Source organism: Brachyistius frenatus, unplaced genomic scaffold (genome assembly GCF_029030835.1).
Source record: "Brachyistius frenatus isolate BFR_SWC_R1_liver_20210118 unplaced genomic scaffold, ASM2903083v1 Contig_127, whole genome shotgun sequence".
NCBI lineage: Eukaryota > Metazoa > Chordata > Actinopteri > Embiotocidae > Brachyistius > Brachyistius frenatus.
The window spans coordinates 1,094,172-1,118,016 of NW_027210726.1; the positions used below are offsets into that span (position 1 = coordinate 1,094,172).

The 23,845-nt window shown below is 41.8% G+C and overlaps 1 protein-coding gene across 2 annotated transcripts; it reads left to right on the forward strand.

Moving 5' to 3' along the window:
* The first annotated feature begins 1,680 nt into the window (after positions 1-1,680).
* chrnb1 (cholinergic receptor, nicotinic, beta 1 (muscle)) lies at positions 1,681-22,848 on the forward strand. 2 transcript variants are annotated; one of them, XM_069714162.1, is made up of 11 exons: positions 1,681-1,931; positions 5,951-6,084; positions 8,944-8,988; positions 9,105-9,214; positions 11,818-11,926; positions 12,010-12,154; positions 12,393-12,578; positions 13,487-13,710; positions 17,416-17,591; positions 22,022-22,169; positions 22,400-22,848. In XM_069714162.1, the coding sequence occupies exons 1-11, from the start codon at positions 1,871-1,873 to the stop codon at positions 22,544-22,546; spliced, it is 1,485 nt and encodes a 494-aa protein (XP_069570263.1). In that variant the 5' UTR covers positions 1,681-1,870; the 3' UTR covers positions 22,547-22,848. The 2 variants fall into 2 exon arrangements, with proteins under 2 accessions (XP_069570263.1, XP_069570264.1); XM_069714163.1 differs by having other exon boundaries at positions 22,405-22,848.
* Positions 22,849-23,845: the final 997 nt, after the last annotated feature.

The following is a 23,845-nucleotide window of genomic DNA, read 5'->3' on the forward strand; positions in this document are numbered from 1 at the left end:
GGGCCCCAAACACAAAGCCAGGCTCATAAAATAATGGCTGCATGTCTGGATTTTTTTCTTTGTCCACAAACTTTTGGGTGACATGGTACGGCGCTTGAATTACTTTCAACTGAACTCTGAATCTCATTTGGCAGACTTTTAATTTGAAAATCCAGATTAGACACGGGTTATCTCTGTTTGGTAATTAGGAGAAGAACAAACAAAGTAATTACACTGATTTAGTATAATTAGAGTCAAAAACAAAATGGGAACTTTGACACCGTCTTGGAATAAAATGCTGAACATCTTGAACACGAAAACATATAATTGTATTAAAGTGATAACGACGACTTTAAATGCAATCTGATTACTATATCTGACATCATCACTCGCTACCCATGAAAACAATCAATCAATTTCAAGTTAACTACTTCTGAGTTAAACAGTGATCTTTATTGGTTGCCTGAGTTTGGGTCACTGCCAACACGAGCTTCATACACTCCGTCCTGACCACCGACATGATGTGTGACTCGACACTGGCAGCTAGCTGTTAATAGTTAGCTTCTATGGTAATTAAATTGGCACCAGGCCAAATGGCGGTGACAGTTGGTCGTAAATTAGCATGGCGTGGATGGCCGACGAATATGTGTGAGAGCAGAGTGGCATGAAGAGATGAGTGGATGAATATAAAGGGGAGGACGGAGGTGTTTTATTGCAGGGGCCTTCAGGAAATACAGCAGTGTCTGGCAGTTAAACGCCTGGATCAACTTCGCGTTAAACCGTGAAAATAATGGCTGCTGCATCACCTCTATATGCCTGGTTAGGTGGCAGGACGTGACGCCCTGCGCGTTTTGTTTTTCCGTACTGAAAAACCAGAGCATACATCAAAATTGGAGGAACGGAATGAATTACGACAGATGCACTTTACTCGAAGCCCTCAGACTCGGGAACGCAGTTTCAGGGACAGAAGGGTTGACAGGGTTGTAAGGAGGTTGGAGAGGTTCAGGCTGAGATACGTGTTCTGGGTTTGAACCGATTGGTTGTCTGGGACCTCTTTGTGTGAGGTTTGCATGTTCTGGTGTGTTTTTTTTCTCCAGGTGCTTCAGCTTTCTCCCACAGTCCTGTCGTGTGTAAATGTGAGCGTGTCAATTAAACAGACACGCCCCCAAAATCGGCTTTTTGAAGATTATTTTCTAATTAATGATGGGATTATTTTCAGATGGACCACCAGAAATCTAATCGTCTGCTGCGAAGCTCCATGAATCTGGCCACACTTCATAGGGAATCGTTTGCAGTTGTTCCATCCTGTTGGCAGTAGACCTCGGGTTAGAAAACTAATGAGAAGTGGGGCCTATAGCCAACAACACTAAAATGATTTGTGGAAAAAATTTATTGACTTTGTATTTAATGAGACAAATTGAATGAGTCTAGGGATCCAGAGGCTTTTTGGAGCCAACCTTCAGTGGGACTTGGTGGTATTGCAGCTTAAGGCACTTCCACATATATTATATACAGTCTACGATTATGTCACAGAAGGACCGGCCCATAGGCCCTTCAAGGACTCCTGTAGGTTCCTCAGCCACAGTTTGAGAATCCCTGAATTGTAAACTGTCATTGGACAGAGTCATAGCCTGGTTCACTGACTGAGGGGGTGACATGCACAGCCTCCCCTCCCTCCTGGAGGTAATTGGAGCACCCAGCAGTTGGCCAGGCTGGCCTGACTGACAGACAACAACAGTCCACAGTGACCAAACTAAAGCTCAGCGCTTAACAGTCCCAGGGATCTGCACGGGAAAAGAAAAATAATAATAATAAGAAGTTTAAGAAGTTGGATTAACCCGCTGAGGATCTGTTTTGAGGAGGAGAGAAGAGTTTGGTTCAGGGGGTCGAGATGAAAAGCCTGGATCTGTTCCTGCTGGCATGTTGCTTATGTAGCCTGAGCACATTGGGAGGTAAGGTGAAGGCTGGTCTCAATGTACCCATGTAACAGAGCTGTAGTCATATAATACATACATGGATAGTACACTGATAACACATCTAGAAAAACACTGTTGTCTGTGTTCTTGGTTGTTTGTATATAATATATATAGATATATACTGTACTGTATATACTGTGCATTTTATATTTTATATTTTATATTTTTACTGCTATTTTATTGCTTTCTATTATTCTATTATTATCTATTGCTTCCTGTATGCTGCTGTAGCGAGAAAAAAAAAATTCCCCTCGGGGATGAATAAAGTAACTACCTAACCTAACCTAACCTAGAATGCCACATAACAGTAGAAACCCACCAGTAAAGAGCAGATCAACACTGAAAACCTCCAAAGTAATACCATAGTCATGATTGTGTCTCTGGGACATTTATGGGACTATTAAAGGTACAATAATTATATTTTTGTTTAACAAGGCGCATAGATTGGTTAAAGATAATATGCTTGGCAGTAGTTACAGTTTTGGCAGTTTACGTGCTGACTGCTTTTGTACGCTCCTCTAGTGTTTATGAGTGTTAGTGTTTAACGCCTCATTGAAAAAACAATTGTAATTTCACACACCAAATAGACTCTTAACATCAACACAGCACAAACTTGGGAGATGTTATATAAACACTCCACAGAAATATGGTCTTATTAAACAAGAATTCTACAATAATGCTGGTGGCTCTTCAAGGCTGTACTTGCATTGCTTTGGGCTAAACGCTAACATTAGCATTCTAACAGGATTCCTGTCTTATTTCAGCATTTTAGCACACTCACATGGAAAGCTGTACTTTTGTGAACGTGCTGACTATGACAACCAGTTGTGTTACACAGGTAATATTTAGCACGTTTAATGTCTTATTACTCTGACATGCCAACATGTTGAAATTAGCAGGTCATATTTGGCAGGTTTACCATCTTATTGTTGGTAAACGCAGAGCACAGCTGAAGGGGAGAATGTTTTGAGATTTGAAGATATTTGGTTATAAACTAAATGTTTTTGAAATGCCACAGAAATCTGTCCTGATGATGGTTCTTGGTTAATAGTCAGGGGATTTGAATGAATTCAATTTGTGGCAAATTTCCAGGCAGTCCAGCCGTTAGAAGATATTTTGGTCAGAATCAAAACCAAAGTCATGATTGTGAATGTCAGTGTCAGTACATAAAAGTATTGATTTATATTAGCCTGGGTCAAAGTGTTGAACAGACAAAGAATATAGCCCATAAGAAAAAATATATAAAACATATAAATATAAATATATTAGTTACCATAAAATAACCATCACTGAATTTCCCCACTGTGGGATTAATAAGTCAAATATATCAACTTAATATATCACAGATACAAACTTTAATTGAAATTGTACAACAAAGGGACATCGGACTGGCATTTAAGAATATTAAGAATTATTTTTCATCATTCTGTTGGCTGCACATCAAAAACCATCAGTGTTGTGATTAACAAAGTGTCACGCTCTCTAAATTCAAATTGTATAATCCTGGCATTAACAACAGATGCAGGGCACAAGTGTATTCGTGCTAATATTGAAAGCCGGAGTTGATAGAAATGAAGGAAGTAGACAGAGGTTACAAAAAACTAAACAGGACAGATTATGTTTGGAAAGGACTGCGAGTGACTCACAGCAGTCGTAAACTGAAGTCATAAAAATTTTTGACAGGTTAGTGGGATCCATTTTTCAGAGAAATAAATGACTTTCCAGTTTTCAGACAATTGATTTAATAACTGATCTATGGTTACTGCAAACAATGCACTCACTATAATGTTGTTTATATCGGACTTTATTGTTGTCACTGTCAATGTTGAACTCGTGTATCACTAATCAGTGAGTGTGTTTACTGGAGTTATCGAGAAAAGAGCTGAAAGACCATTGAAGTGTCTCTTCATGTGGGAACTGTCATATATTCTCCTCTGCAGAGCAACATCGAGAGAGCAAAGCTCAACATGTCCAGTGCAATACCAACCAGTCACCTGCCCCGCAGCGGCCTGCATCGTAGTTTTACCTCAACTGATCTTATTGTGCCTTCGTCCATCTTGGTATTTACCGAGTCATCTGCACTGGGAAGAGATAAAAATGGTAAATTCTAGCCTTCAACAACGTCCCATCCCTCGCCCATCAGCAGCCGTGCTTCCCTGTGCCTAGCTAATGGGGGTGCCTTGCTGGGTGATCGCCGTCATTTATTCCTGTCAGGTCCGATCTTGCTGAGGCCACAGCGATGCCAAACTTGATGAATGCTGCGTCACCAAAGCTGCTGATTATAAATGTTTCTAACCTTCCAATACCGACGAGGAAATGGGTAGAGGTAAAACAGGACTTGTGAACCAAAAGCCAAAGCAATGGAAATGTTGGGGTTTGGGGAGGTTCATGACTTCGCAGGCCTGCGCTGAGACCTATCACTGCTGCTAATAGAGGCTGCAGGGCCTCAGAGTTACACAACACAGGTGTTTTACATGTTAATTTACAGTATGTTTATAAAGACTTGGCATTTTTTTGTACCTAAAATTATATTATCTAATTACAGACATCCATCAAGAAACCCTTAAAGGCCGCGTCACATCAGAAACGGGCAAAGTTAAATGAATTTGCACATTTTTACAAAATACATCGCTGTAAAAGTCTGATGGCGTTGTGACTACTCACAGGAATAGTTGACAAACTGCTGCAGTCGAACAGATCACTGCTTGTATGCTACTCAACCGGGCCAGGTCTGGTTAGTCAATAGCTCTCCAGACGACTCTCTATTTTGTCTGTACTCCCTCCTGGTTTCTGTTCTCAGCCTTGGCCACCATTCATTTCAGTAAAGAGCTACTGAAGGGGGAATATAGCTCTGAGCTAATAAGCCTGCTGACTGTCAGTTAATCGGCTTGTTAGCTCACACAGTTTATTTACAAGACATATTTGTACCATTGACTCTCATGACTCCAAACTATACCTGTTTTGTAGGGAAGTTTATCCTCTAGCTGAGGAGTCAATAACAGTTAATAAACCACAAAAACGTCCTGCATTTAGATTCTCCATCTCCCTTCAAAGGTCGTCACATCAATTTGCAGGTCCAAGTTCACCAAAGTTGATCTTGAAACAAAACAAATGTCAAATTTAATTTGCTGCTCATAATTGCTTCAATTCTCTTTGTCATTTAACTACTGGTGTGATCTGACTTTTACATTATTTTATTAAGAGGTAAGACAGATAATAGGTTTTTACAGCTGCAAAACACATTTGGCCTTCATCTTTTTACACCACATCATTGTTTCATTACCAAAAGTCAAACTCTCCCCAACTTTCTCCTCTCCTGCAGCAGTCACTCGCTCACCCTCCCAACACTCATTTGAATTGAATGTGTACCTTCTTGCTTCACCTGCTCACTCTACAGTTGATGTGAGTGGGCGGTGAGGCAGAAAGTGAGACTTCTGTCTTGTCAGTTACCTTTGGAGCTGAATCTTTAATTCAGTGTTTGAATTTGCAGAGATTTCATTTCTCATTGGCTCTTTAACTAGCCTCCTGCTGGGAGGCACATCCCGCTTTATGCACTAATCTTGGCATGCATCCACTTGGTGCACACTACTGGCTCAGCCACCGAGCTAGAGAGTTGATTGGTTGTCATATTTGAATGCACAGCGCACACTCCCTGTCAATCAGTGTCCACCAGCGTGATGGGATTTTGCACAGAAAAACGAGAAGAAACCTAATTTAAAGGTGTTTGGGTTCATTTTCGAAGCTGTGAGAGAGGAAGGCAGTGGACGACATTATAAATGAACACTTGCACTAAATTATTTCACTGCTGTAACCACCGGATGTTAATATTGGCACTGCTGCATACCCGGCAGCGACATACAGTATAAAGCTTAATGGTGTGTTTCCAGGTTGTTAAATTAAAATGACTACCAGCGAAGGGTTTGGATGAGTTTCAGCCTGAAACCTGAAATCTTGACTAAACTTCGCCTTACAATCCATCTCTATATGTCATTTAGGTGCCGCAGATGTGGAGCAGGCTCTGATGAAGAGTCTGTTCACTGGCTACAACCTGAAGGTCCGACCAGCTCGCAGCCCTGAGGAGAGAGTAGTGGTTCGCGTGGGGATGGTCCTCTCCTCCTTCGTGGGACTGGTGAGACGCAAAACAACCCCAACGCAAAAACCTTTTGCAGAGGAGCATTCACAAACACACACTAACCAGCAATTTCACACGTCAGAAGAAAGTCAAAGAATAGTTATGTGTTGTTTCTCCACCAACATCACAGTGGAGAAGGTGCTGTTTCCTAAAGAATATTTGTCCAAACAGATTCCGACACCAAGTAAAGAAAATATACTTGAAATACCATATAGCACATACGTAGCAGATACAAGTCAGCCGTGTGCTTACGTCTCTCTCTGTTTTCAGGGCGGAAATAATGTTACTGAGTAAACTTGAATGGAACCACCTCAGAATTGAGTACATCGTAGATACAAAGACAAAACCAGTATCTGCTGTTGTAGATAGTTCGCCTGGTGTTATCAGATCCAGGTTCACTGGTCTACCTACGCTGTTCTGGCTCCGACTTCAATTCTTCACTATTTGTAAGCATTGCAACAACTGTTGGTACTGCTTCAGCTAACTCTACCATCGTTACCACTGTTGGAACTGCATTTCAAAACAAACACTTGACATCAACGTCATTGCTCTGCTGATTGGTCCGCCCTGCTGTGCGAACCTTCTTGCGAGCAGAGTTTCCAGACTAAAATTACAGGGAGCTGTTAGCAGTAGTGGGGCCCAGCCAGGCTAACAGATAGGGACTCAGGTCAAAACAAAATGTTGATTAATGGCTTAATTTTACTTTTAAATAACGTTGAAGACTGTTTAGTTAGGTAGTTTTTAGGTTTAGTACACCCTGAAAAAGGACCTGAGAATAAAAACTTGTACAATATGTAGGTTCATGTTTGTGGCTTCAGAATCAGAACCCTCCTGCGATTCTGATGTCGTCCATGCTGCTCCTCTGTGATTCCTACATGATTTACTTCTGCAAATGTGTGCTTGGCAAAGTTGGACACATTAAGGTCTATAACCAAACTAACCACACATGTCTGCTTGTTGATGGATGACTCCTCAGTCTTTGGTCTTCAGTCTGCCTGTGTGACTGCATAAAAAGACAACAAGTGAGTACACAAACACACTTACACCAGGTCACTTTATGTGTTCTTTATTTTCTCCTCGCCTCTCTTCTTTGTGGCATTTAAGCCAACATACATGTGTAATGCATCCTCAGCACATCTACAGTGAGAATGCTGCTTATACCTCCACTCAAGGTCAGTCTCAATCTGGGGAGGAAGTCACACGGGGCCCCTTTTGGACTGGACGCTCAGTCCCTCGTCTGTCCAGAACCCGTCAGCTGGGAAACTGCACAGTTATTACTAACACCGGCGCAGAGGGACATCCTGAGGTGAATTGAAAGAGTTACAGGAAGTATCAGTGAGTGATAGGTCAGTAATGAGATAGGTGCTTTGTGTTTGGGAGAGAGATGGTTTAAGTCGGCATCTGACACCCCCCGCCCCCTCCTCTCTGTGTCGGTCCCAGCTGTCTCGCTGACATTCCTCCTGGTGTTTTAAATAGCAGGCCCGGCTTAACGCAGCTCGGCCTTCCTGCTTCCCGCCAGGACCATGTGATTACTGGTAACAATCCACTGACTGTACATAAAAGTGGACATAGCTTTCAGGTCTGAAAAATTAGGCCAATGAGGAAGTGCAATAAACTGCAATACCACCGAGGGCCACTAGAGGTTGGGATCCTCCTCTAATTGTCCAAATATGGTCACTTCTGACTCCAAACTAGCAAGATGGTGGCGGCCAAAATCTGATCTCCAGCCCTCATACTGGCAGTTCACAAACCAATGGGTGGCGTCACTGTTGGTTTCCACTGGTCAAAATCCGACAATGCAGTGCTGCTCACTTTATAGAGGCAAAAATGACCCTCGTGCAACAAATGGTTCCTTTCCCTCCCTTTTAACTTCTGTTATTACTTTGAGTTAATCAGTGAGCCCCTTTTTAAAAGTGTTGTTAGGTGTGTTTGTGAACGAGGAGTGAGCTAGGCCAAATAATATAAGCTAATCTTCACATGGCATACTTAAATATAGGTAGGTAGGTAGGTAGGTAGGTAGGTATATACTTTATTAATCCCCGAGGGGAAATTTTTTAATATATACAATAGACTGAAAGAAAACAAGAAAGCATATTCAGCAAAAACTCCAAATAAAACAATATCAAAAATAAACCCAGGAAATATTTGCAGGAAGCAATGTTTCGGTCGTTTTGAAAACTACTGTCACCATTTGGGACAGTTCAGACCAAAGAGTTGCGACAAGATGATATGAAACTTGCAACTGCTTGCAATTCTGCAGTCGGCAACATTATGAAACCTGTCAGTTTACACCAAAGTGACAGGACGATACAATTTAACATCTCTACAGCAGCAATTCTTCCATCGTAGCTGCCGACTTTTCAGGCTTTTTGCGTGTCTGGACAGAATTTGTAGCATCTTAAAACATGAATAAGGATAGTGGTGGTGTGTTACTTTCAACTGGTGCATTTTTACTAGAGATGAAACAACAAAAACATGAGGAAAAAAAGGGTCAAGAATTCAGAGTTGACTATGGGTGCCTCAACATAATACCCAGGGGGCTCATGCAAATCAACGCTGTGAACTTGAGACAGGAGATCTCCCCTGTTGTGTCAGTTTCTCCCGTCGGTTTCATGAGCAGGTCAGCTCCAGAGGAGTTTTTGTCTACTCTAACAACCAAAGGCAGCACACTGCTGTAACGTTTGCCTGCAACACTTTCATCTCGTTGTGAATCGTTGATCTGAAGTGGGCTTAAAACTTCATGGAACATGTTGTTGCAGTGTTCTCTGTGTATACAAGTGCAAATAAGATCCCCAAAGCATCTGAATCTAAAACAATGATTGGGTCTACCATTTCCTTTTTCTATTTTTCCTTCAGAATATGAAAAATGAAGAAATGAGCACGGTTGTTGTCATGAATCTGGTAAGTCTTCGTGTCACTTTATATCTCCACACATACATACACACGCACACTTTTTATGTACTTTTGGGTAATTCCCACATTCTTAGACCCAAAAGGACTTTTTTTTAATTTTTCAGGAATGGACAGATCACCGGCTGACATGGAAACCGAAAGCGAATGATGGGATTGAGGTGTTGCGTGTCCCTGCTGCGAAGGTCTGGCTGCCTGACATTGTCCTCATCAACAAGTAAGCATGAGAACGGCAACTTACATTCACATTAATTAAATCAGCCACAAAAAAAGTTGAGAGGAAAAACTGTTTAGCCACTGTGCTCTGTTTTTGTTTTATTCTGGGTTGTAAGTTGTCCCGAAGGGATAGTTTGTTTTTAACTTCCCATATTGATGTGTTCCCTTCTCTATCTGAGAGACACTTGTCATAAGACATAGCAATATAAGAAATTGGTAATAACTGTTACATGATTCCACTCACGTCCATCCATCCATTCGTCTGTCACATTCTCTTGAATTTCTTCAAATTTGGTACAAAAATGTTCACTTGGACTCAAGGATGAACTGATTAGATTTTGGGGTTCAAAGGTCAAAAGCCAAGGTCACCGTGACCCTACATCTGTCCTAGCTGTCCATCCCCTTCTTGCAAATGCGATATCTTAAAAATGCCTGATAAGACTAGGACAAGTTCAAGATGTCTTTTTGGACACATTTAAAGCAGCCAAGGTGGTATATGTACAAAAAGACAAAGTGAGTAGCAAATGAAATGCATCATCAGGGAATCACTTCACTTCCCCAGCTGCACACAAACAGTGGTGGAAGTCCTATTTTCAAAATCTTAATAGAGTAAAAGTACATTAAATACTGTCAGCAGAATTTTTTTTTAAATGAACAAATGTAAAAGTACTCATTATTCAAAATGGCCCATTTTATAATGTTATATTTATCATATGAACTACTGGAATATTACTTCAAACTTGTACAAGTGATCAGCATTTTAATGTTGTCATGGATGAGATAATTTAATTTCATAGCACTGAAACATCTAATCTGTGTATATTAATCCATGTGTAGCAACTGATCAAATATTTTAAGAATAAAATACGTATCTGAAAAGCTCAAACAAATGTAATGGAGTAAAAATGACTATTTCCCTCTGAAATGTGATGAAGTGGAAGCGTGAAGGAGCATCAAATGGAAATACTGAAGTCATGTATCAACACCTCTAAATTGTACTTAAATACAGCACTTGAGTAAGTGTACTAGGTTACTTTCCACCGCTATATACGAGTAATAAGTGAAGTGCTTCTGCATATTGCACATATCGGTACACTGGCTACCGTGGCAGCAGATGGTTTGTGATGCAATGACTCAGGAACAAGTAGTAGCTGCGGCCAATGGACTCTAAGTTACCATCTACATTACAGTGCAGCACACGTACATTGGAAAAACTACACGTCATTGTGTGATATTAAAAAACGTTCATACTAAGAACAGTGTAGTCCTTTTTCCTCCATCTCTGCACACATACACACAATCCCATTAATACAACTGTAAATATGCCCACTGCTCTGTTCATCAACACTTTATAGGCCATTTAGCAGCATGGCTCTCTAATATCTGAGCTGAAGGCACTGCTCAACCACTTTAGCTCGTGAGGCGTCCAATTGGAACCACACACATACACACAAACATGTACATGAACTCAAATGCAAAGGTGTGTATACTTCTGTGTGTCTGTATGATCAATGCTGTTCATTTTAGCAGCAGCAGCACCTTCACAGGGACAGGGTTTTAGGAGGGTCCTCTTAAAGGACACACGTTTATCCCTGTTACACTGCCAGAGCCATAAAAGTCAAACACTGTGCACTGAAGGCTAAATCTGTGTCTAATTGACTTGATGTCTTTGTTGTGTGTTGTGTTGTGAGCACAACAGCCAAAACCGTTTTGTATACGTCCAACATTAGCGCTGCACTCAGAAGTGCCCTGTGAAACAGGTCGACTTTCTTCTCTCCGTCCGTGCCAATTAAAAGTGCTTTAATGTGCGGTCTTGTTGGATGGGACTGCAGCCAAATGTTGATGCACTCTGTAGCTGTGGTGAGAGAATGGAAGGAGCGATGTGATTTCAATGATTAGACACGTGCTTGCAGGCTTGACTTTTTCTCTCTTTTGATCAAAATTGTGCTTACGTGTAGAAAATAAAGAGACCCAAAGACGAAGTGAGAGGAAGTGAGATGAGATGAAGCGAAGGCTTCAGGTGAAATTCCAACTCAGGATCCCTCTTGATCTTATACAGTGCGATGCAATGCAGTACAATACCATGTGGTGAAATATGATACAATACAATGTAATGCGATGCAGTGTGATAAGACATAATGCAAAATTATGTGATACAATACGATGCGGTACGAAACAATGTGATATACTATGTTACAATCCTTTAAAATGCGATACAATACGATGCCATACAATGTGATATAGTGCGATACGATGCTGTAAGATACGATATGATACGATATGGTACGATACGATACAATGCAGTAAGATATGATACGATAAGAAATGATACAATACCATATGCTTGGATACGATGCAGTAAGATATGATACAATGTGATATGATACCATTCAATTCTAGGGTATGTGATATGATGCCTATGATAGGATGTGATGCGATACATTCAAAGCTATATGATACTATAACATATTATACAATTCAATACCATACGATACGGTGGGATACGATATGAGTTGATATGATATGACGAAACAATACAACATGATACATTGCCATACAAAACACAAGATAATTTTTTTAACTCATTCAAATCTGTGTTTGCAGTAATGATGGGGTGTTTGATGTGGCCCTGCATGTCCATGTTCAGGTCTATAATAACGGCAGGGTAACCTGGACTCCCCCTGCTCTTTACTGCAGCGCCTGTGGAGTCAAGGTGAACATACACAGATATACAAGCTTCTCAAAACTTTTGTCTCCTCCTCTCTGACTTGTTTACACTCCTGTTTCTCTGTCTAGGTAACATATTTCCCGTTTGACTGGCAGAATTGCACCATGCAGTTCCGCTCCTACACGTATGACTCGACGGAGATCGACCTGCAGTATGCCCTGGACGCAAAAGGCAACGAGATCCGTGAGATCCTGTTAGACGAGGCTTTCAGTGGTGAGCAATGACGACATGATGCAGTCTTTAGTTTTCTCTCTTAAGGTACTTTATGTTTGATCTTGCTTAACATTTCTGGTGTGGTCACAGGAGTGTTTCTACCTCTTTGACTGTGGTTGCACTTTAGTTCGGACCCTCCTGTGGTATGCAGATGTGTTGCTTGCGTCGCAAAAATTCTTAATGTGCTGATCTTAATTTAAATTATTCCTACATGCCTAAGCTGTGAATGTTTCTCCAGAGGGTGGCGAGTGGTACATCAGACACAAGCCGAGCAGGAAGAACATGAATGATGACCTGTATGAGGACATGACCTTCTACCTGATCATTGAGAGGAAGCCTCTGTACTACGTCCTCAACATCATCATCCCCTGCATCCTCATCACCATCATCGCCATCTTTAACTTCTACCTGCCCCCAGATGCTGGTACTTTCTGTGGAAAAATATAGTTATTTCACTTGATTTTGAGCTAATTTAAAGATAAAGATTTGTTCCCTTTCTGTGGCAATCTGACAAGTAGCTGATGCAGTTCCACCTCGAGGTATTGTTGGTTACAATTACACTGCCTTGTTATTGATCTCTAAAACAGCTAATACCGTTTTCTAATTGAGTTTGTGTGGTCTGTTTAAATCACACATTTGTCCAATTACAAAGAGATTCCATTTACGAATTATCAGATACTTGTTTTCCTGGAGCACGACAGATCCGATACAGAAATACAGCCCAGCCACTGAGAGTATTCAATGATACTGTACTTTACTCTCTATTCTTACATAGTTTGACAGACAGTTTACATTGAATCATTAGGTAATCTTTACCTAGGTGTAAACTAGTATACCACTGTGTGTTTGGTTTGTGCAATTAATACAGCAGCCAGGCATATGACTTTTGACAATTGACTCCGAGGCTGAGTTATACTCCTCATAAAAAAGCAAATTGAAACTCCAGGGAGTTGAACTTTCCAGTGATGCATTGTGATGGAGTCAGTAAGAGAAATGCCACTGCTTAGACAGTTGGTGAGGGAGCGTTTACTGCTCTGATGCACTTCAGCTTCTCTATTGCTTATGCACGCCAACCAATCTGAGCTAAACACAGTTTGTAAATGACTACTGAAAGCACCAGGGAGGCATTGTTAGCTAATCACCTTCACTTAAAATGGGTGATGCATTTTCCATTAGTCATTGCTGGTGAATTACACGAGCTAGATGCTGGTTAGAATAGTAGATTTCACTCAGTTGAAATGAAGAACAAATTGAGTTGTGACACAGGCCTGAAGAAAGGTGCTGTAATTGTCACCTTCTCAATAAAACTGATTGTTTTTTTCTCTCTGCCAGGTGAGAAGATGGGTCTGTCGATCAACGTTCTGCTCACCCTCACTGTGTTCCTGCTGCTGCTGGCCGATAAGATCCCTGAGACCTCGCTGGGCGTCCCCCTCATCGTCAACTACATCATGTTCACCATGATCCTGGTCACGTTCTCGGTCATCCTCAGCGTGGTCGTCCTCAACCTGCACCACCGCTCCCCCAACACCCACCAGATGCCCATGTGGGTTCGCAAGGTGAGGTCCCCGCCTACAAAATGTATCATACAAGGAGCAATCTTTGATGCTTTGGTACATTTTAACACTGAAGGCTCAAGTCTTTGTTGAACCAGCAGTTGTACTTCAAAAAAAAAAATTTCTTATCTTTCTGGCATATTCAGTTACAAAGCGTGCCTAGACTTTGAGTTGTTTTTTTTCTCTGTAGATAGGTCAGTCATCTGCGCTATATTTCAGAACAGAAACCTTCTTTTCTCTTGTCAGAGTTTCAGCTACTGAATCACAAAGATAAAGGCACTTCTGTATCTTTAATATCTCAGCCTCCTTTTTCTCTGCAATCAGCATCAAAGGGAGACACTGTGAGTGATGTAAAAGCGATGTCATTAAGCGGCCAGCGTGTCCTCAGAGAGAGTTGGAGGGATGGACGGTGGAGATTATTCATGCTAATAAGGAAGTAAGGCAAGAGATATAAATAGACCATCAAATTTTAAAATATATGCTTACTATACATTGGGAACTAAAATTGGTAATAGCTAAGTGACAGTAGTTAAGGATCATGACAATATATTCAACTCATTACAACAAATAGGTGAAATCAGATGCAAAAGTGCATTTGATTTCCTTGTATGACCCTGTTAGTGGCAAAATCATGGCAATGTGCACATAATCTAAACCAGGGGTCTCCAACAAGTAGATCGCGATCTACCCGGTAGATCAAGGAGCTCTAAGAGGAAATCTAAATGATGCAAACATACGTAAGTCTAAAATTAATTACATTTTAGCATAACATATATTTTGTGGGCAGCAGTTCCTCATTTGATTGGTGTAGTAAGTTGTGGCCTTGAAATGATTAATTAATGCAATGTTAATTTTTGTGTTCATTCAGTAAGGGAGGCGGTCGTAGTTTGGGTTGAGGCAGATCACTGTCCTTGTCGACACAGCCCTCGACACTCTAAACGTCATGTTAGCCCATTAACCTCCATCAGTGCTGCTGCCCTCACTCCACTTTATGAGAGGCTTATTGCAGGCTGGTGAGCAGCAGCTCTGTACTTCGTTCAGAGTTCTGTCTCGGTTTCAGGGAACGTTCACCTCGGAGAGGCTCCTACGCATGCAAGTGATTGGGATGGTTTAATGGGCCCAAACTGCTTAGAAGTGGATTGATGGGGGAGGGAGGGGTTTGTTGTTGTTGTTGTTGTTGTTGTTGTACAAACTGCAACTTGACTGCTTTTTTCACTTTTATGGCTCTTATCAGCATCAGCAGGCATCTCATTTCAACCAAGAACTTAAATAGACTGAATAAACTGAATTTAAGTGATATGACCAGCAACAAACAGCAGGCAGATAAACTTTTGGACTATCAGTGTTTATTCTCCAGCCAGACATCTTCTCTGCTGTTTTTCTTTCCCTCACCATCTCCATGGCTGCCTTCAGCATCTCATTTTCTGTCTCCAGTCATTCACCCAGGATGGTCACGGCACCCGATGAGGCTCTCAGGGCTGAGATCTCTCTCTTCGGGTCTCCTACTACGGTCCTTTGGGTGTCAAATGGAGGCTTGATGGCTTTCAGCTCCTCCTTCTGTTTTGTTCTGACGCAACTCAGAGACTTGGTGGTGCTTTGGATGCTCTCGAGTGCAGCGCGAATGTCTCTGTGTGTCAAGCTCTGGTCTGCCAAAACAGCACATACGACTTAGCAGCAACACTTACTGAGTTTCAGCAGCTATTGTTGAGGAATAGTGTGTTTGTAGATGAAGAAAGGCTCTCTGAGGTGCAGTTTCTTCTATTACAGTATATTACCAGATTATCAAATGCCAAGCCGTGGGAAATCTATCATATGTCATATAGGATCAATAAGAAAGCAGATTTAGGAGCTCTTAAAGCCAATATTGAGGGTAGAGGTCTGTAAGTCTAAGACCTGAAACCATTTAATCACCTTGATTTGAACGAAGCTGTGTGTTTTATGGCACTTCGTGGTAGTTCAGGCAGGCATGGAGTCTGTCACGGGTCCCTTCCCTGTCCAATCATACAAAGGCTTCAGTCCGCCCTTCCCAATTGGTGCGCTTTAAATCTGTGCACTGTTCATTCATTCTGCCCGCTCCACACTCTACACATCGCTCTTCAACGACAACAACTATGGAACCGCCACAAATTTCCTCCACCTCCCCAGCCTCCTCCCTCATTCACAAATGTTTCTCTGTTTATTATGTCCACTGATTCAAAGTTGTGAATTTCATTGAAAAGTTATGAATTCCAGGCTCTAATTTAGGTTAATTTGCTCTAAAAAGTCAATTTAGGTCATTATAAGCTACTTGTACAAAAGACCTATGGAATCATTTAGAGGTTTAGTTTCTAAAGTTTAGTTTGTCCAATAAAGCTGCTTATATAAATATCCAACATGCTCCAGAGAAACATGATCTCTCCCAGGTGGTGTTTCTGGCCAACTGCTTGGTCTTAAATTCTTTCTCTTTTAACTCCATTTTGGTCTCTACCAGCTGCTGAGAGAAAAATGTGTTTCTGTAGCTGCAAAGTGCTCCAATATGTTCACCAGCTGTCTCTAAGTGTGACTGTTTGCTGCTGCTGTGGGAGCAGTGGGAGTGAAGCAAAACAGAAAAGTAGTGGGACATTTTAAAAAGATCTCCTGTCACCTCTTATAACTCTCAGTCATCTGGCTGTTGCTGTGATCATGACAATGAGAGTGACTTGGCGTCTTCTGTTTCACAGAGAACAGACAGTTGTCATGTTAAAATGTAAAAGAAAAGGATAGACAATGTCACATAAAGACACGGACATATTTTCTCCTGAATTAACTCAAGATCACCAATAAATTCACAATTTCTAAGTCAGGTAGCTGCACTTGAATCCACCACTCACTTGTAGCTGCAGTGTGTTTCTTGCCAGTGGGCTGTTATTGACATCCATCTGTCAATACAGACTAGCCAAGAGTGTATTTCAAAGAAATGATATGAAAGAACTTGAAAAGCAGATAAAGGAACCATTTACAACATTTATGATATTGATCATGACAAACGTTTGACCGTCTGATGTACTGTTTTATCACCGAGTCCTCTGAGATTCTTTTGAAAGGCAGCTCCGAGTCTGACAGCCAAGGAGTCCCATCTGATGGTTATATAAAGGGATGAACTTGATTTTTATCAGGTTATATCAAACATTTATTTCTACTTTAATTACACACACTTGGGAGGTGCCCATTACAACTATGGTCCTTTACTGAAGTGCTCCATCCAGAGTTATGTGCTTCGCTCAAGGACACCTTGAATGTGGACTTTGAGGAATTGGAGCGCTTTGCCCATTTGGTTTCTCCACCCACATCATTCAGCAGCGACTGTTCTCAAAGGTTATCTCGCTGCTGAATTCAACATTCTGACTCATTTCTCAGCCCTAATAGGCAAATACAGGGCAAGTACATTCCAGCTGTCCCATAAATCATGAAACAAGAATCCAAACAAATTGATTTTTCCTTTCAGGAAAGATGACGGATCCGTGAGGTCTGGGTGAGCCAACTAGCTGTTTACTAAAAGAACTGAAAGTACAGTTAAATAACCTCATGTTGCCTAATGTGGTTTTCAGGCAAAGAAATAAACATCTATACATTTATATTTTGACAACTCCAAACTGCAGTGAATTCTTCATACGGGAAGTGGAGGAGCAGAGAAACTGAAACTGTCTTTATGGTAAATTGCACATGTAACTCACTTCTGCTTCCACCAAGATCTTCATCCACATGCTGCCTCCTTACCTCGGCATGCTGCGGCCAAAAGTGGAGACCCCCCTGTCCCTGGAGACCATACCCCGCCGTGAGAAAAAGATGGTCGCCATCAGCAAAGTCGCCGATGAATACTTCATCCGCAAACCTGACTCATCCATATTGTTCCCCAAACCCAACAGGTGAGGCCAGTGTAATGAGCGCCAGCTTCTGTATGTATATGTTGTCATGCTTGTGATTGTGCTTGTTTTGGACAATGTGGTTTTGAAAGCCTGTGTGTTCAGGGTGTGTGTGCAGGGAGCGGTGAAGTGAGGCGAACATTTTTGGTTCACACACTTGGTTGCTGCGTATGTTGCACTTCATCTCAGAAAAGAGTTAAACAGTTGATACATTGACTGTTTGGGACAAATAAACACACTGCACTGATAATTCTGTTGCTTAAATCTGTGTGAATAATGAGAAACCAAAACTGACTGAAAACTGACAGTTTTACTTTGTGGATCATTTTAAGAATGTGAAGTTACTCTTAGAAAGTGATTGTTATTAAATGTTTAATCAGTGTTAGCTACTCTGCACTTCATATAGTATTCATGAAGTGAGTGGGTAAATTCTATATTGAGGCTATATATTAATAATAATTTTATTTAAGATGTAATTCCATTAGATGTATTTCCAAACATTACTGCAGAAACCTCTTTTTATCTAAGTGAGACATAAATTTTGATGATCTATCCATATTAAATGAGAGACCGCCAAGATATGTTATTACATAGAGAGCTCTTCAAACATGATAGCTGACCTATTCTTTAACAAGAGCACTACACATAAAATCTTTGATAGATATGATTGTAATATAGAAACCATATGGTACTCTCTTTTATTGTGGTTTTAACTATCTGCAGTAGTTGAAATCTAAAACACAATAATAATAAACTGTCAAATATGTTAGATAGCACTTTGAAATTAAACAAACCACTTAGTATTTCCTGTGTTTAGTATTCATGGAGTTTCAAGTTGCCCCATAACACACACCTGCCGCAGTAAAATTCTGGTCCTGTATTTTAAATGACACCGGCCCATTCGGAATCAGATTGTACATCATTTGAAAGCATCACCCCTTATAAACAGAGATACCAGTTATAAATATGAACACCACAGCAACAATCACAGCAGCAGTACTTTATAATATCGATGCATACACAACAAAACAGTAGTCTCTTACCTTTTCTGTAGTCACACCTGTTGAGTCACTGTTTGCTGCACCAACAAAATGCTTCCAAGCTTTTTGTGTTTTTTAGTCAAAAAAAAAAAAAAATCACTTCATGTTTCCCTACAGCCTGCACGTGTGCTGGGAAATCCAACTCTCATTCTACTTCATGAAATTGAAACATGTACATGACTCCATCCTCTCGCTTCTATTTGCATTTTCAACCAGACTGAAGAAAAAAGCACAAGGTTTTAGCTTCAGGATTGAACTTTTTTGAATTATCATGCAAAACGAAGCCAGTTTTCTTAAGGTGAACGGTCTCTATAAAAGACCTCAGAACCCAAACACCTCCAGTGAAAACCAGATTGATGGTTTTCATCCAAAGTTTTACAGAGCGCTGCCCCTGAAGCTGTTGAGTAAGGAGCTGGATTGAGGCCAGCGCTGGCACACAAATTGGCGACAAACTGTTCTATCAGTCTAACCCTTGTCTCCGTGCTGTGTACACAGGAAACAGGTGACCTTGCTGTGGTAGTTAGTTAGTGTGGAGGACTTGGCAATCAGCTACGTGACATCCTTAACTGGCCTGCCCTCCCGCTGCTCTATTAATGCACCCCGAAATCTTCCCAGTGTGTTGCTGGCCCTATAAGGCTCACCTCCCGTGAGAAATGAAATGTGTCTGGAGGGAGGGAATCGTTGCTAAAACAATAACGACCCACACAAATCGACTGTGACACGATGGAGCGGGACGCTGCGTGTCGAGGTGAAAGAACGGGTGACGGAGGAGGGATGAGGGAGGAGGGGTGTGTGTGTGTGTGTGTGTGTGTGTGTGTGTGTGTGTGTGTGTGTGTGTGTGTGTGTGTGTGTGTGTGTGTGTGTGTGTGTGTGTGTGTGTGTGTGTGTGTGTGTGTGTGTGTTGGAGCAACTTGATGAGACAGCAGTATCTCTCCTGTGACCACACATACACTCACACACACCTTCTTAATTGGGTTTAGTGCATGTCTTGGCACCAGACACAGCCAGTTTTAGTTGAATTAGTCTCCTGAATAGTCATTTACTTCTCGCTGATGAAGTGCTACTTTGAGCCATAAAGGAGGGAAAAGGGAGGAGAGGGGGTTAGGAGGCCAAGCTGGGCCTCTGCTTGTTCTCCCTCCCTCCCTCTCTGCTCTCTGCTTGATGGGGCTTCACCTCTCTTAGGTCGCACACTCTTCACCTGCCTCACTCACAGGAGTAGCAGCAACGGCAGCGCTGCATTGTAACCCCCCCCCCCCAAATCATGCAGAGAATACAAAGCAGCTATCTGCTCTGCCCTGCCTGCCAAGTTACACTCCATTGCTAATGTTGTTCAGTCACAGATGCAGTGCCACACTGCCCTCTGCAGGGGAGCTGCCTGACCTGCAGCTCGCGTTAACTTTTTCTTTTTTTTTTCCTGTCTTTCATTCCCAAAAATGTAATCCGAGGTGTTTAATATTTGAGGTGTTTCATAATAAGACAGCTGTTTGGAAAAGGCAGCTGCTCTGCAAAGAAAATCATGTTAATTCTATCTGAGTGTTGTGTTTGTTTGGACATGGTCAGGAGGACCAAGAGGAGACAACGTAAGTTTTATGGGGAAGTTTAAGTTTGTTAAAAGAGGATACTGGTCAAAATGACCTTTGACCTCTGCTGAAATGCAGCAACACTGAAAAAAGCAGGTCTAAACAGATAACTGATACATTATTTTGAACAAACTCAAACTCATTGAGAAAGATGAACTGTAAAATGATGACCAAGTGTTCAATTGCAAACATCAGCTTTCTAGTTTCAACTTTGACCTACCTTACTTTTACACATTCATATTTCAGTTGTGATCTTTTTCCATTTGACCCAAGTGGTTTAGGCAGGTGATTGTCAACTGACCATTGATGTGTGTGTAAAAGAAAAAAAAGTTGAACAACAAAACATTTTAAACTTTTATTTTGCTGTTTATAGATCCCCCGCTGCTACACTTTTATTTTTAAGTTCCCCAATCTAAACACAGACTTCAGTGAGGACCGTGCTGTCATAACCATTAGAAATGATGTCCAACACTACAAAAACAAGACCCATGATTAAATAAAACTATCCTTTAATTTAAGAGGCAATTCCCTTTCTATTATCATTTTAGCTGTGATGTCCTGCAGAGAGAATCATGTGTTATCTCTACTTAAGGTTACACGAGCATTAGAGCTCTGGGTCTGTCTCCCCGCTGGAAACAGACAACGGTAATCTATGTGTCATTGCTGAAGGACGTGCTGCACCACACTGTGCACAATCCAGAGCAGAAAAGATGATTTTATGACCAGTGCTTCAAGTTCTTAGGAGTAGCTGTGTGTTAAAGTGAGACTGCATAACTTTTAAAAGCAGAAAGAAGAAATTCATGAGCCACATACAAATGAAAAGTTGAACTCAAAAGATGTATGCTTGGTCACTTTGGGGTTTTTATGCTACAGCCGTATTTGGTTCGACATGACCAGATGTTAAAGATTGTCCATGATATACATGGTTTAGTAAACATGGTTTAGTTACATACTGTAAGTGGCCAGTTACAGGCCTTTGTATATGTACTTTGATGAAGCTCAAAGATGTGAATGTGTAATAACACACAATATGAAAGTAAAAGAGGGATTTGGGAAAACAATGAATAGAAAACCTTTATCATATAATTTAGTCTGATAACGGTGCCTCAGGAAGCCCCTTCTTCTACAGAATAACAAACTGAAGGAAGATTTCTGACTTTGTCATGATTTGAATAAAGAATAATAACAAATTGGATCTCCACTGTTTGAAACTTTATGAGTGACTGCAGAGTTATGAAGGTACCAACTTTCTCCTACAGCTTCCCCCAGCAACTCCTGGCACCCAATATAAGCTGACAGTTGGTAACCGAGGGGCAACAAGTAAACACAGAAACACACACACACACGCACACGCACACTCACACAATGTTTCTTCTGGAGCAGCCCAGTCAGCAGATGTATAGCAGTAGCTCCCACACTGGTGGAGGGGGACCCAGGGAGACCCTCTGACCTTCTCTTTATTCCTCTCTGAATTACAGAAGAGGGTAAAGGAGACGTGCTGCCTGCCTCATAAACACTTTACTATTTTACAGCTTTTAATTAGCGTGGATCGACTCCAGCTCGCACGCTGCTTCATTCTGCAAGCCTGTGTGTGTGTGTGTGTGTGTGTGTGTGTGTGTGTGTGTGTGTGTGTGTGTGTGTGTGTGTGTGTGTGTGTGTGTGTGTGTGTGTGTGTGTGTGTGTGTGTGCGCGCGCGTGTGTCGATATCGTGTGTGTCTCCTAAATCAGTCCTCAGATTTATATGTACTATTACAACATTTAGTGCATTGTGGGTAGTTTTCTGTGACATTAATTTGTGTGTGTTGCTGTGTAGGTTCCAGCCGGAGGGCATGTGTACAGATCTGAGGAAGTTCATTGACGGTCCCAGTAGCTACCTGACGCTACCGGACGAGCTCAAATCTGCCATAGACGCCATCACGTACATCGCCAAGGCTCTGCAGGCTGAGAAGGACTACGAAGCTGTGAGTCAGAGTCGGTTGTAACGCTCTTCCAGCTTTTTATTCCTCGCTCGTTTTCCTTCTTTCAACGGTTCATTTGGTTTCTGATCTCTGCCCTGTTTTTTTTTTGCCTCTTCTGTCTGTCTTTCTTTCCCCATCCTCCCCTGCTGCTCTTTCCTCATACTCACTCATTCCCATCCCTTCTTCTCCTTTTTTTTTTTCTCTCTTCTTAATTTGCCCCCTTCCTCGTCCAGCTCAGAGAGGACTGGCAGTATGTGGCCATGGTGGTGGACCGCATGTTCCTCTGGATCTTCGTCGTCTTCACCACCGTCGGCACCTTGGCCATCTTCGCCGATGCTAGCTTCAACCACACACCCACTGACCCCTTCAAATACCCCTGAAGCACCTGCACGTTTGGTTTTCTTTAAACCATCTCGTGCCACCCTTTAAGAAATGGGGAGGTTTGGAAACTTTCACTGTGCATGTACAGAAGGCAAAAGCTACCTGCCAACACTACAAATGGTGTCAAAGTATCATTTCTCATGCAGAACCTCAGTTTTTCCTCATATGGAGGGAAGATACACTCTCAGTAAATCTCAGAATGCATTTGTCTGACCTGCAGCTGCACCACTGTTCCAAGACCACTGCTGACAAACCAAGTTTTTTTTTTATCCTGTTCATTTAAAATAAAATAAAAACTATGTGTGAGGGAATTGATTTCTGCATGAAATATACCTACCGAGTCATCGTTAGCATACCTTACATGTGTGTAAATACTACGATCTAAACTACTGGTGTGGATTTTAGTATATTGGACGTCTGAAGTGTGGATCCAGCGTTGGATATTCATATGTGGTGTTAACACATAAACACCGAGACAAACCAGATGCTATAATGAGCAATATGTATTCCTTTCATTTCCCTGTGTCAGAATTTGCCGGAGTGTGTGTGTGTGTGTGTGTGTGTGTGTGTGTGTGTGTGTGTGTGTGTGTGTGTGTGTGTGTGTGTGCGTGTGTGTGTGTGCGTGTGCGTGAAGTGCTATTCTTATGTGCGGAGTGCGGAGCAGCACACCAATGCCCCTCACCAGCTGCACCAATAGCCTATTGAATTCCCAGCGTACAGAAACCCCTCGATGTCCCGCTATGACGCTCACTGCGTGTCCTTCACGATTCCCTCACATGGCACAAATATGCACCCTTTTAATCTTGTGCTTTCATTTTGTTTTTGTCTTTTAAATAAAGATCTGAGGGGGGTGATATCAAAGGGCCCATCTGTTGTCAGAATACTGCCGTGAGAGCCGCGACCCTTGTCTCCATCACCTGCCCTCTGTGCTATTAATAACCCACGTGTCAGTACTGGTCACCAGACACTGCTGCATGGGCTTCCCTGATATTTTCTATGTGTAAATACAGCCGTGCATACATGCTCCGTGAGCTCAATTAGCCAAAGCATGTAAAGGCTGAGAGCGTGCAGTCATTCTTAGCAGCCCACTGTGGCGACAGTGCTGATAGCCGCTCAACATTGCAGACCTCTGTGCAGCATTATCGTGACACCGAACTGCACTCATTTCCGTCCCCAGCTCATTATCTAACACCTTGACCTTGACCTTGCACGAAACTGTAGCATTGATAAGACGAGCTGGAAAACATACAGTTCAGTACAGTGTTTATACTGAGAGTGCTGGCATGAAGGACGGCAAG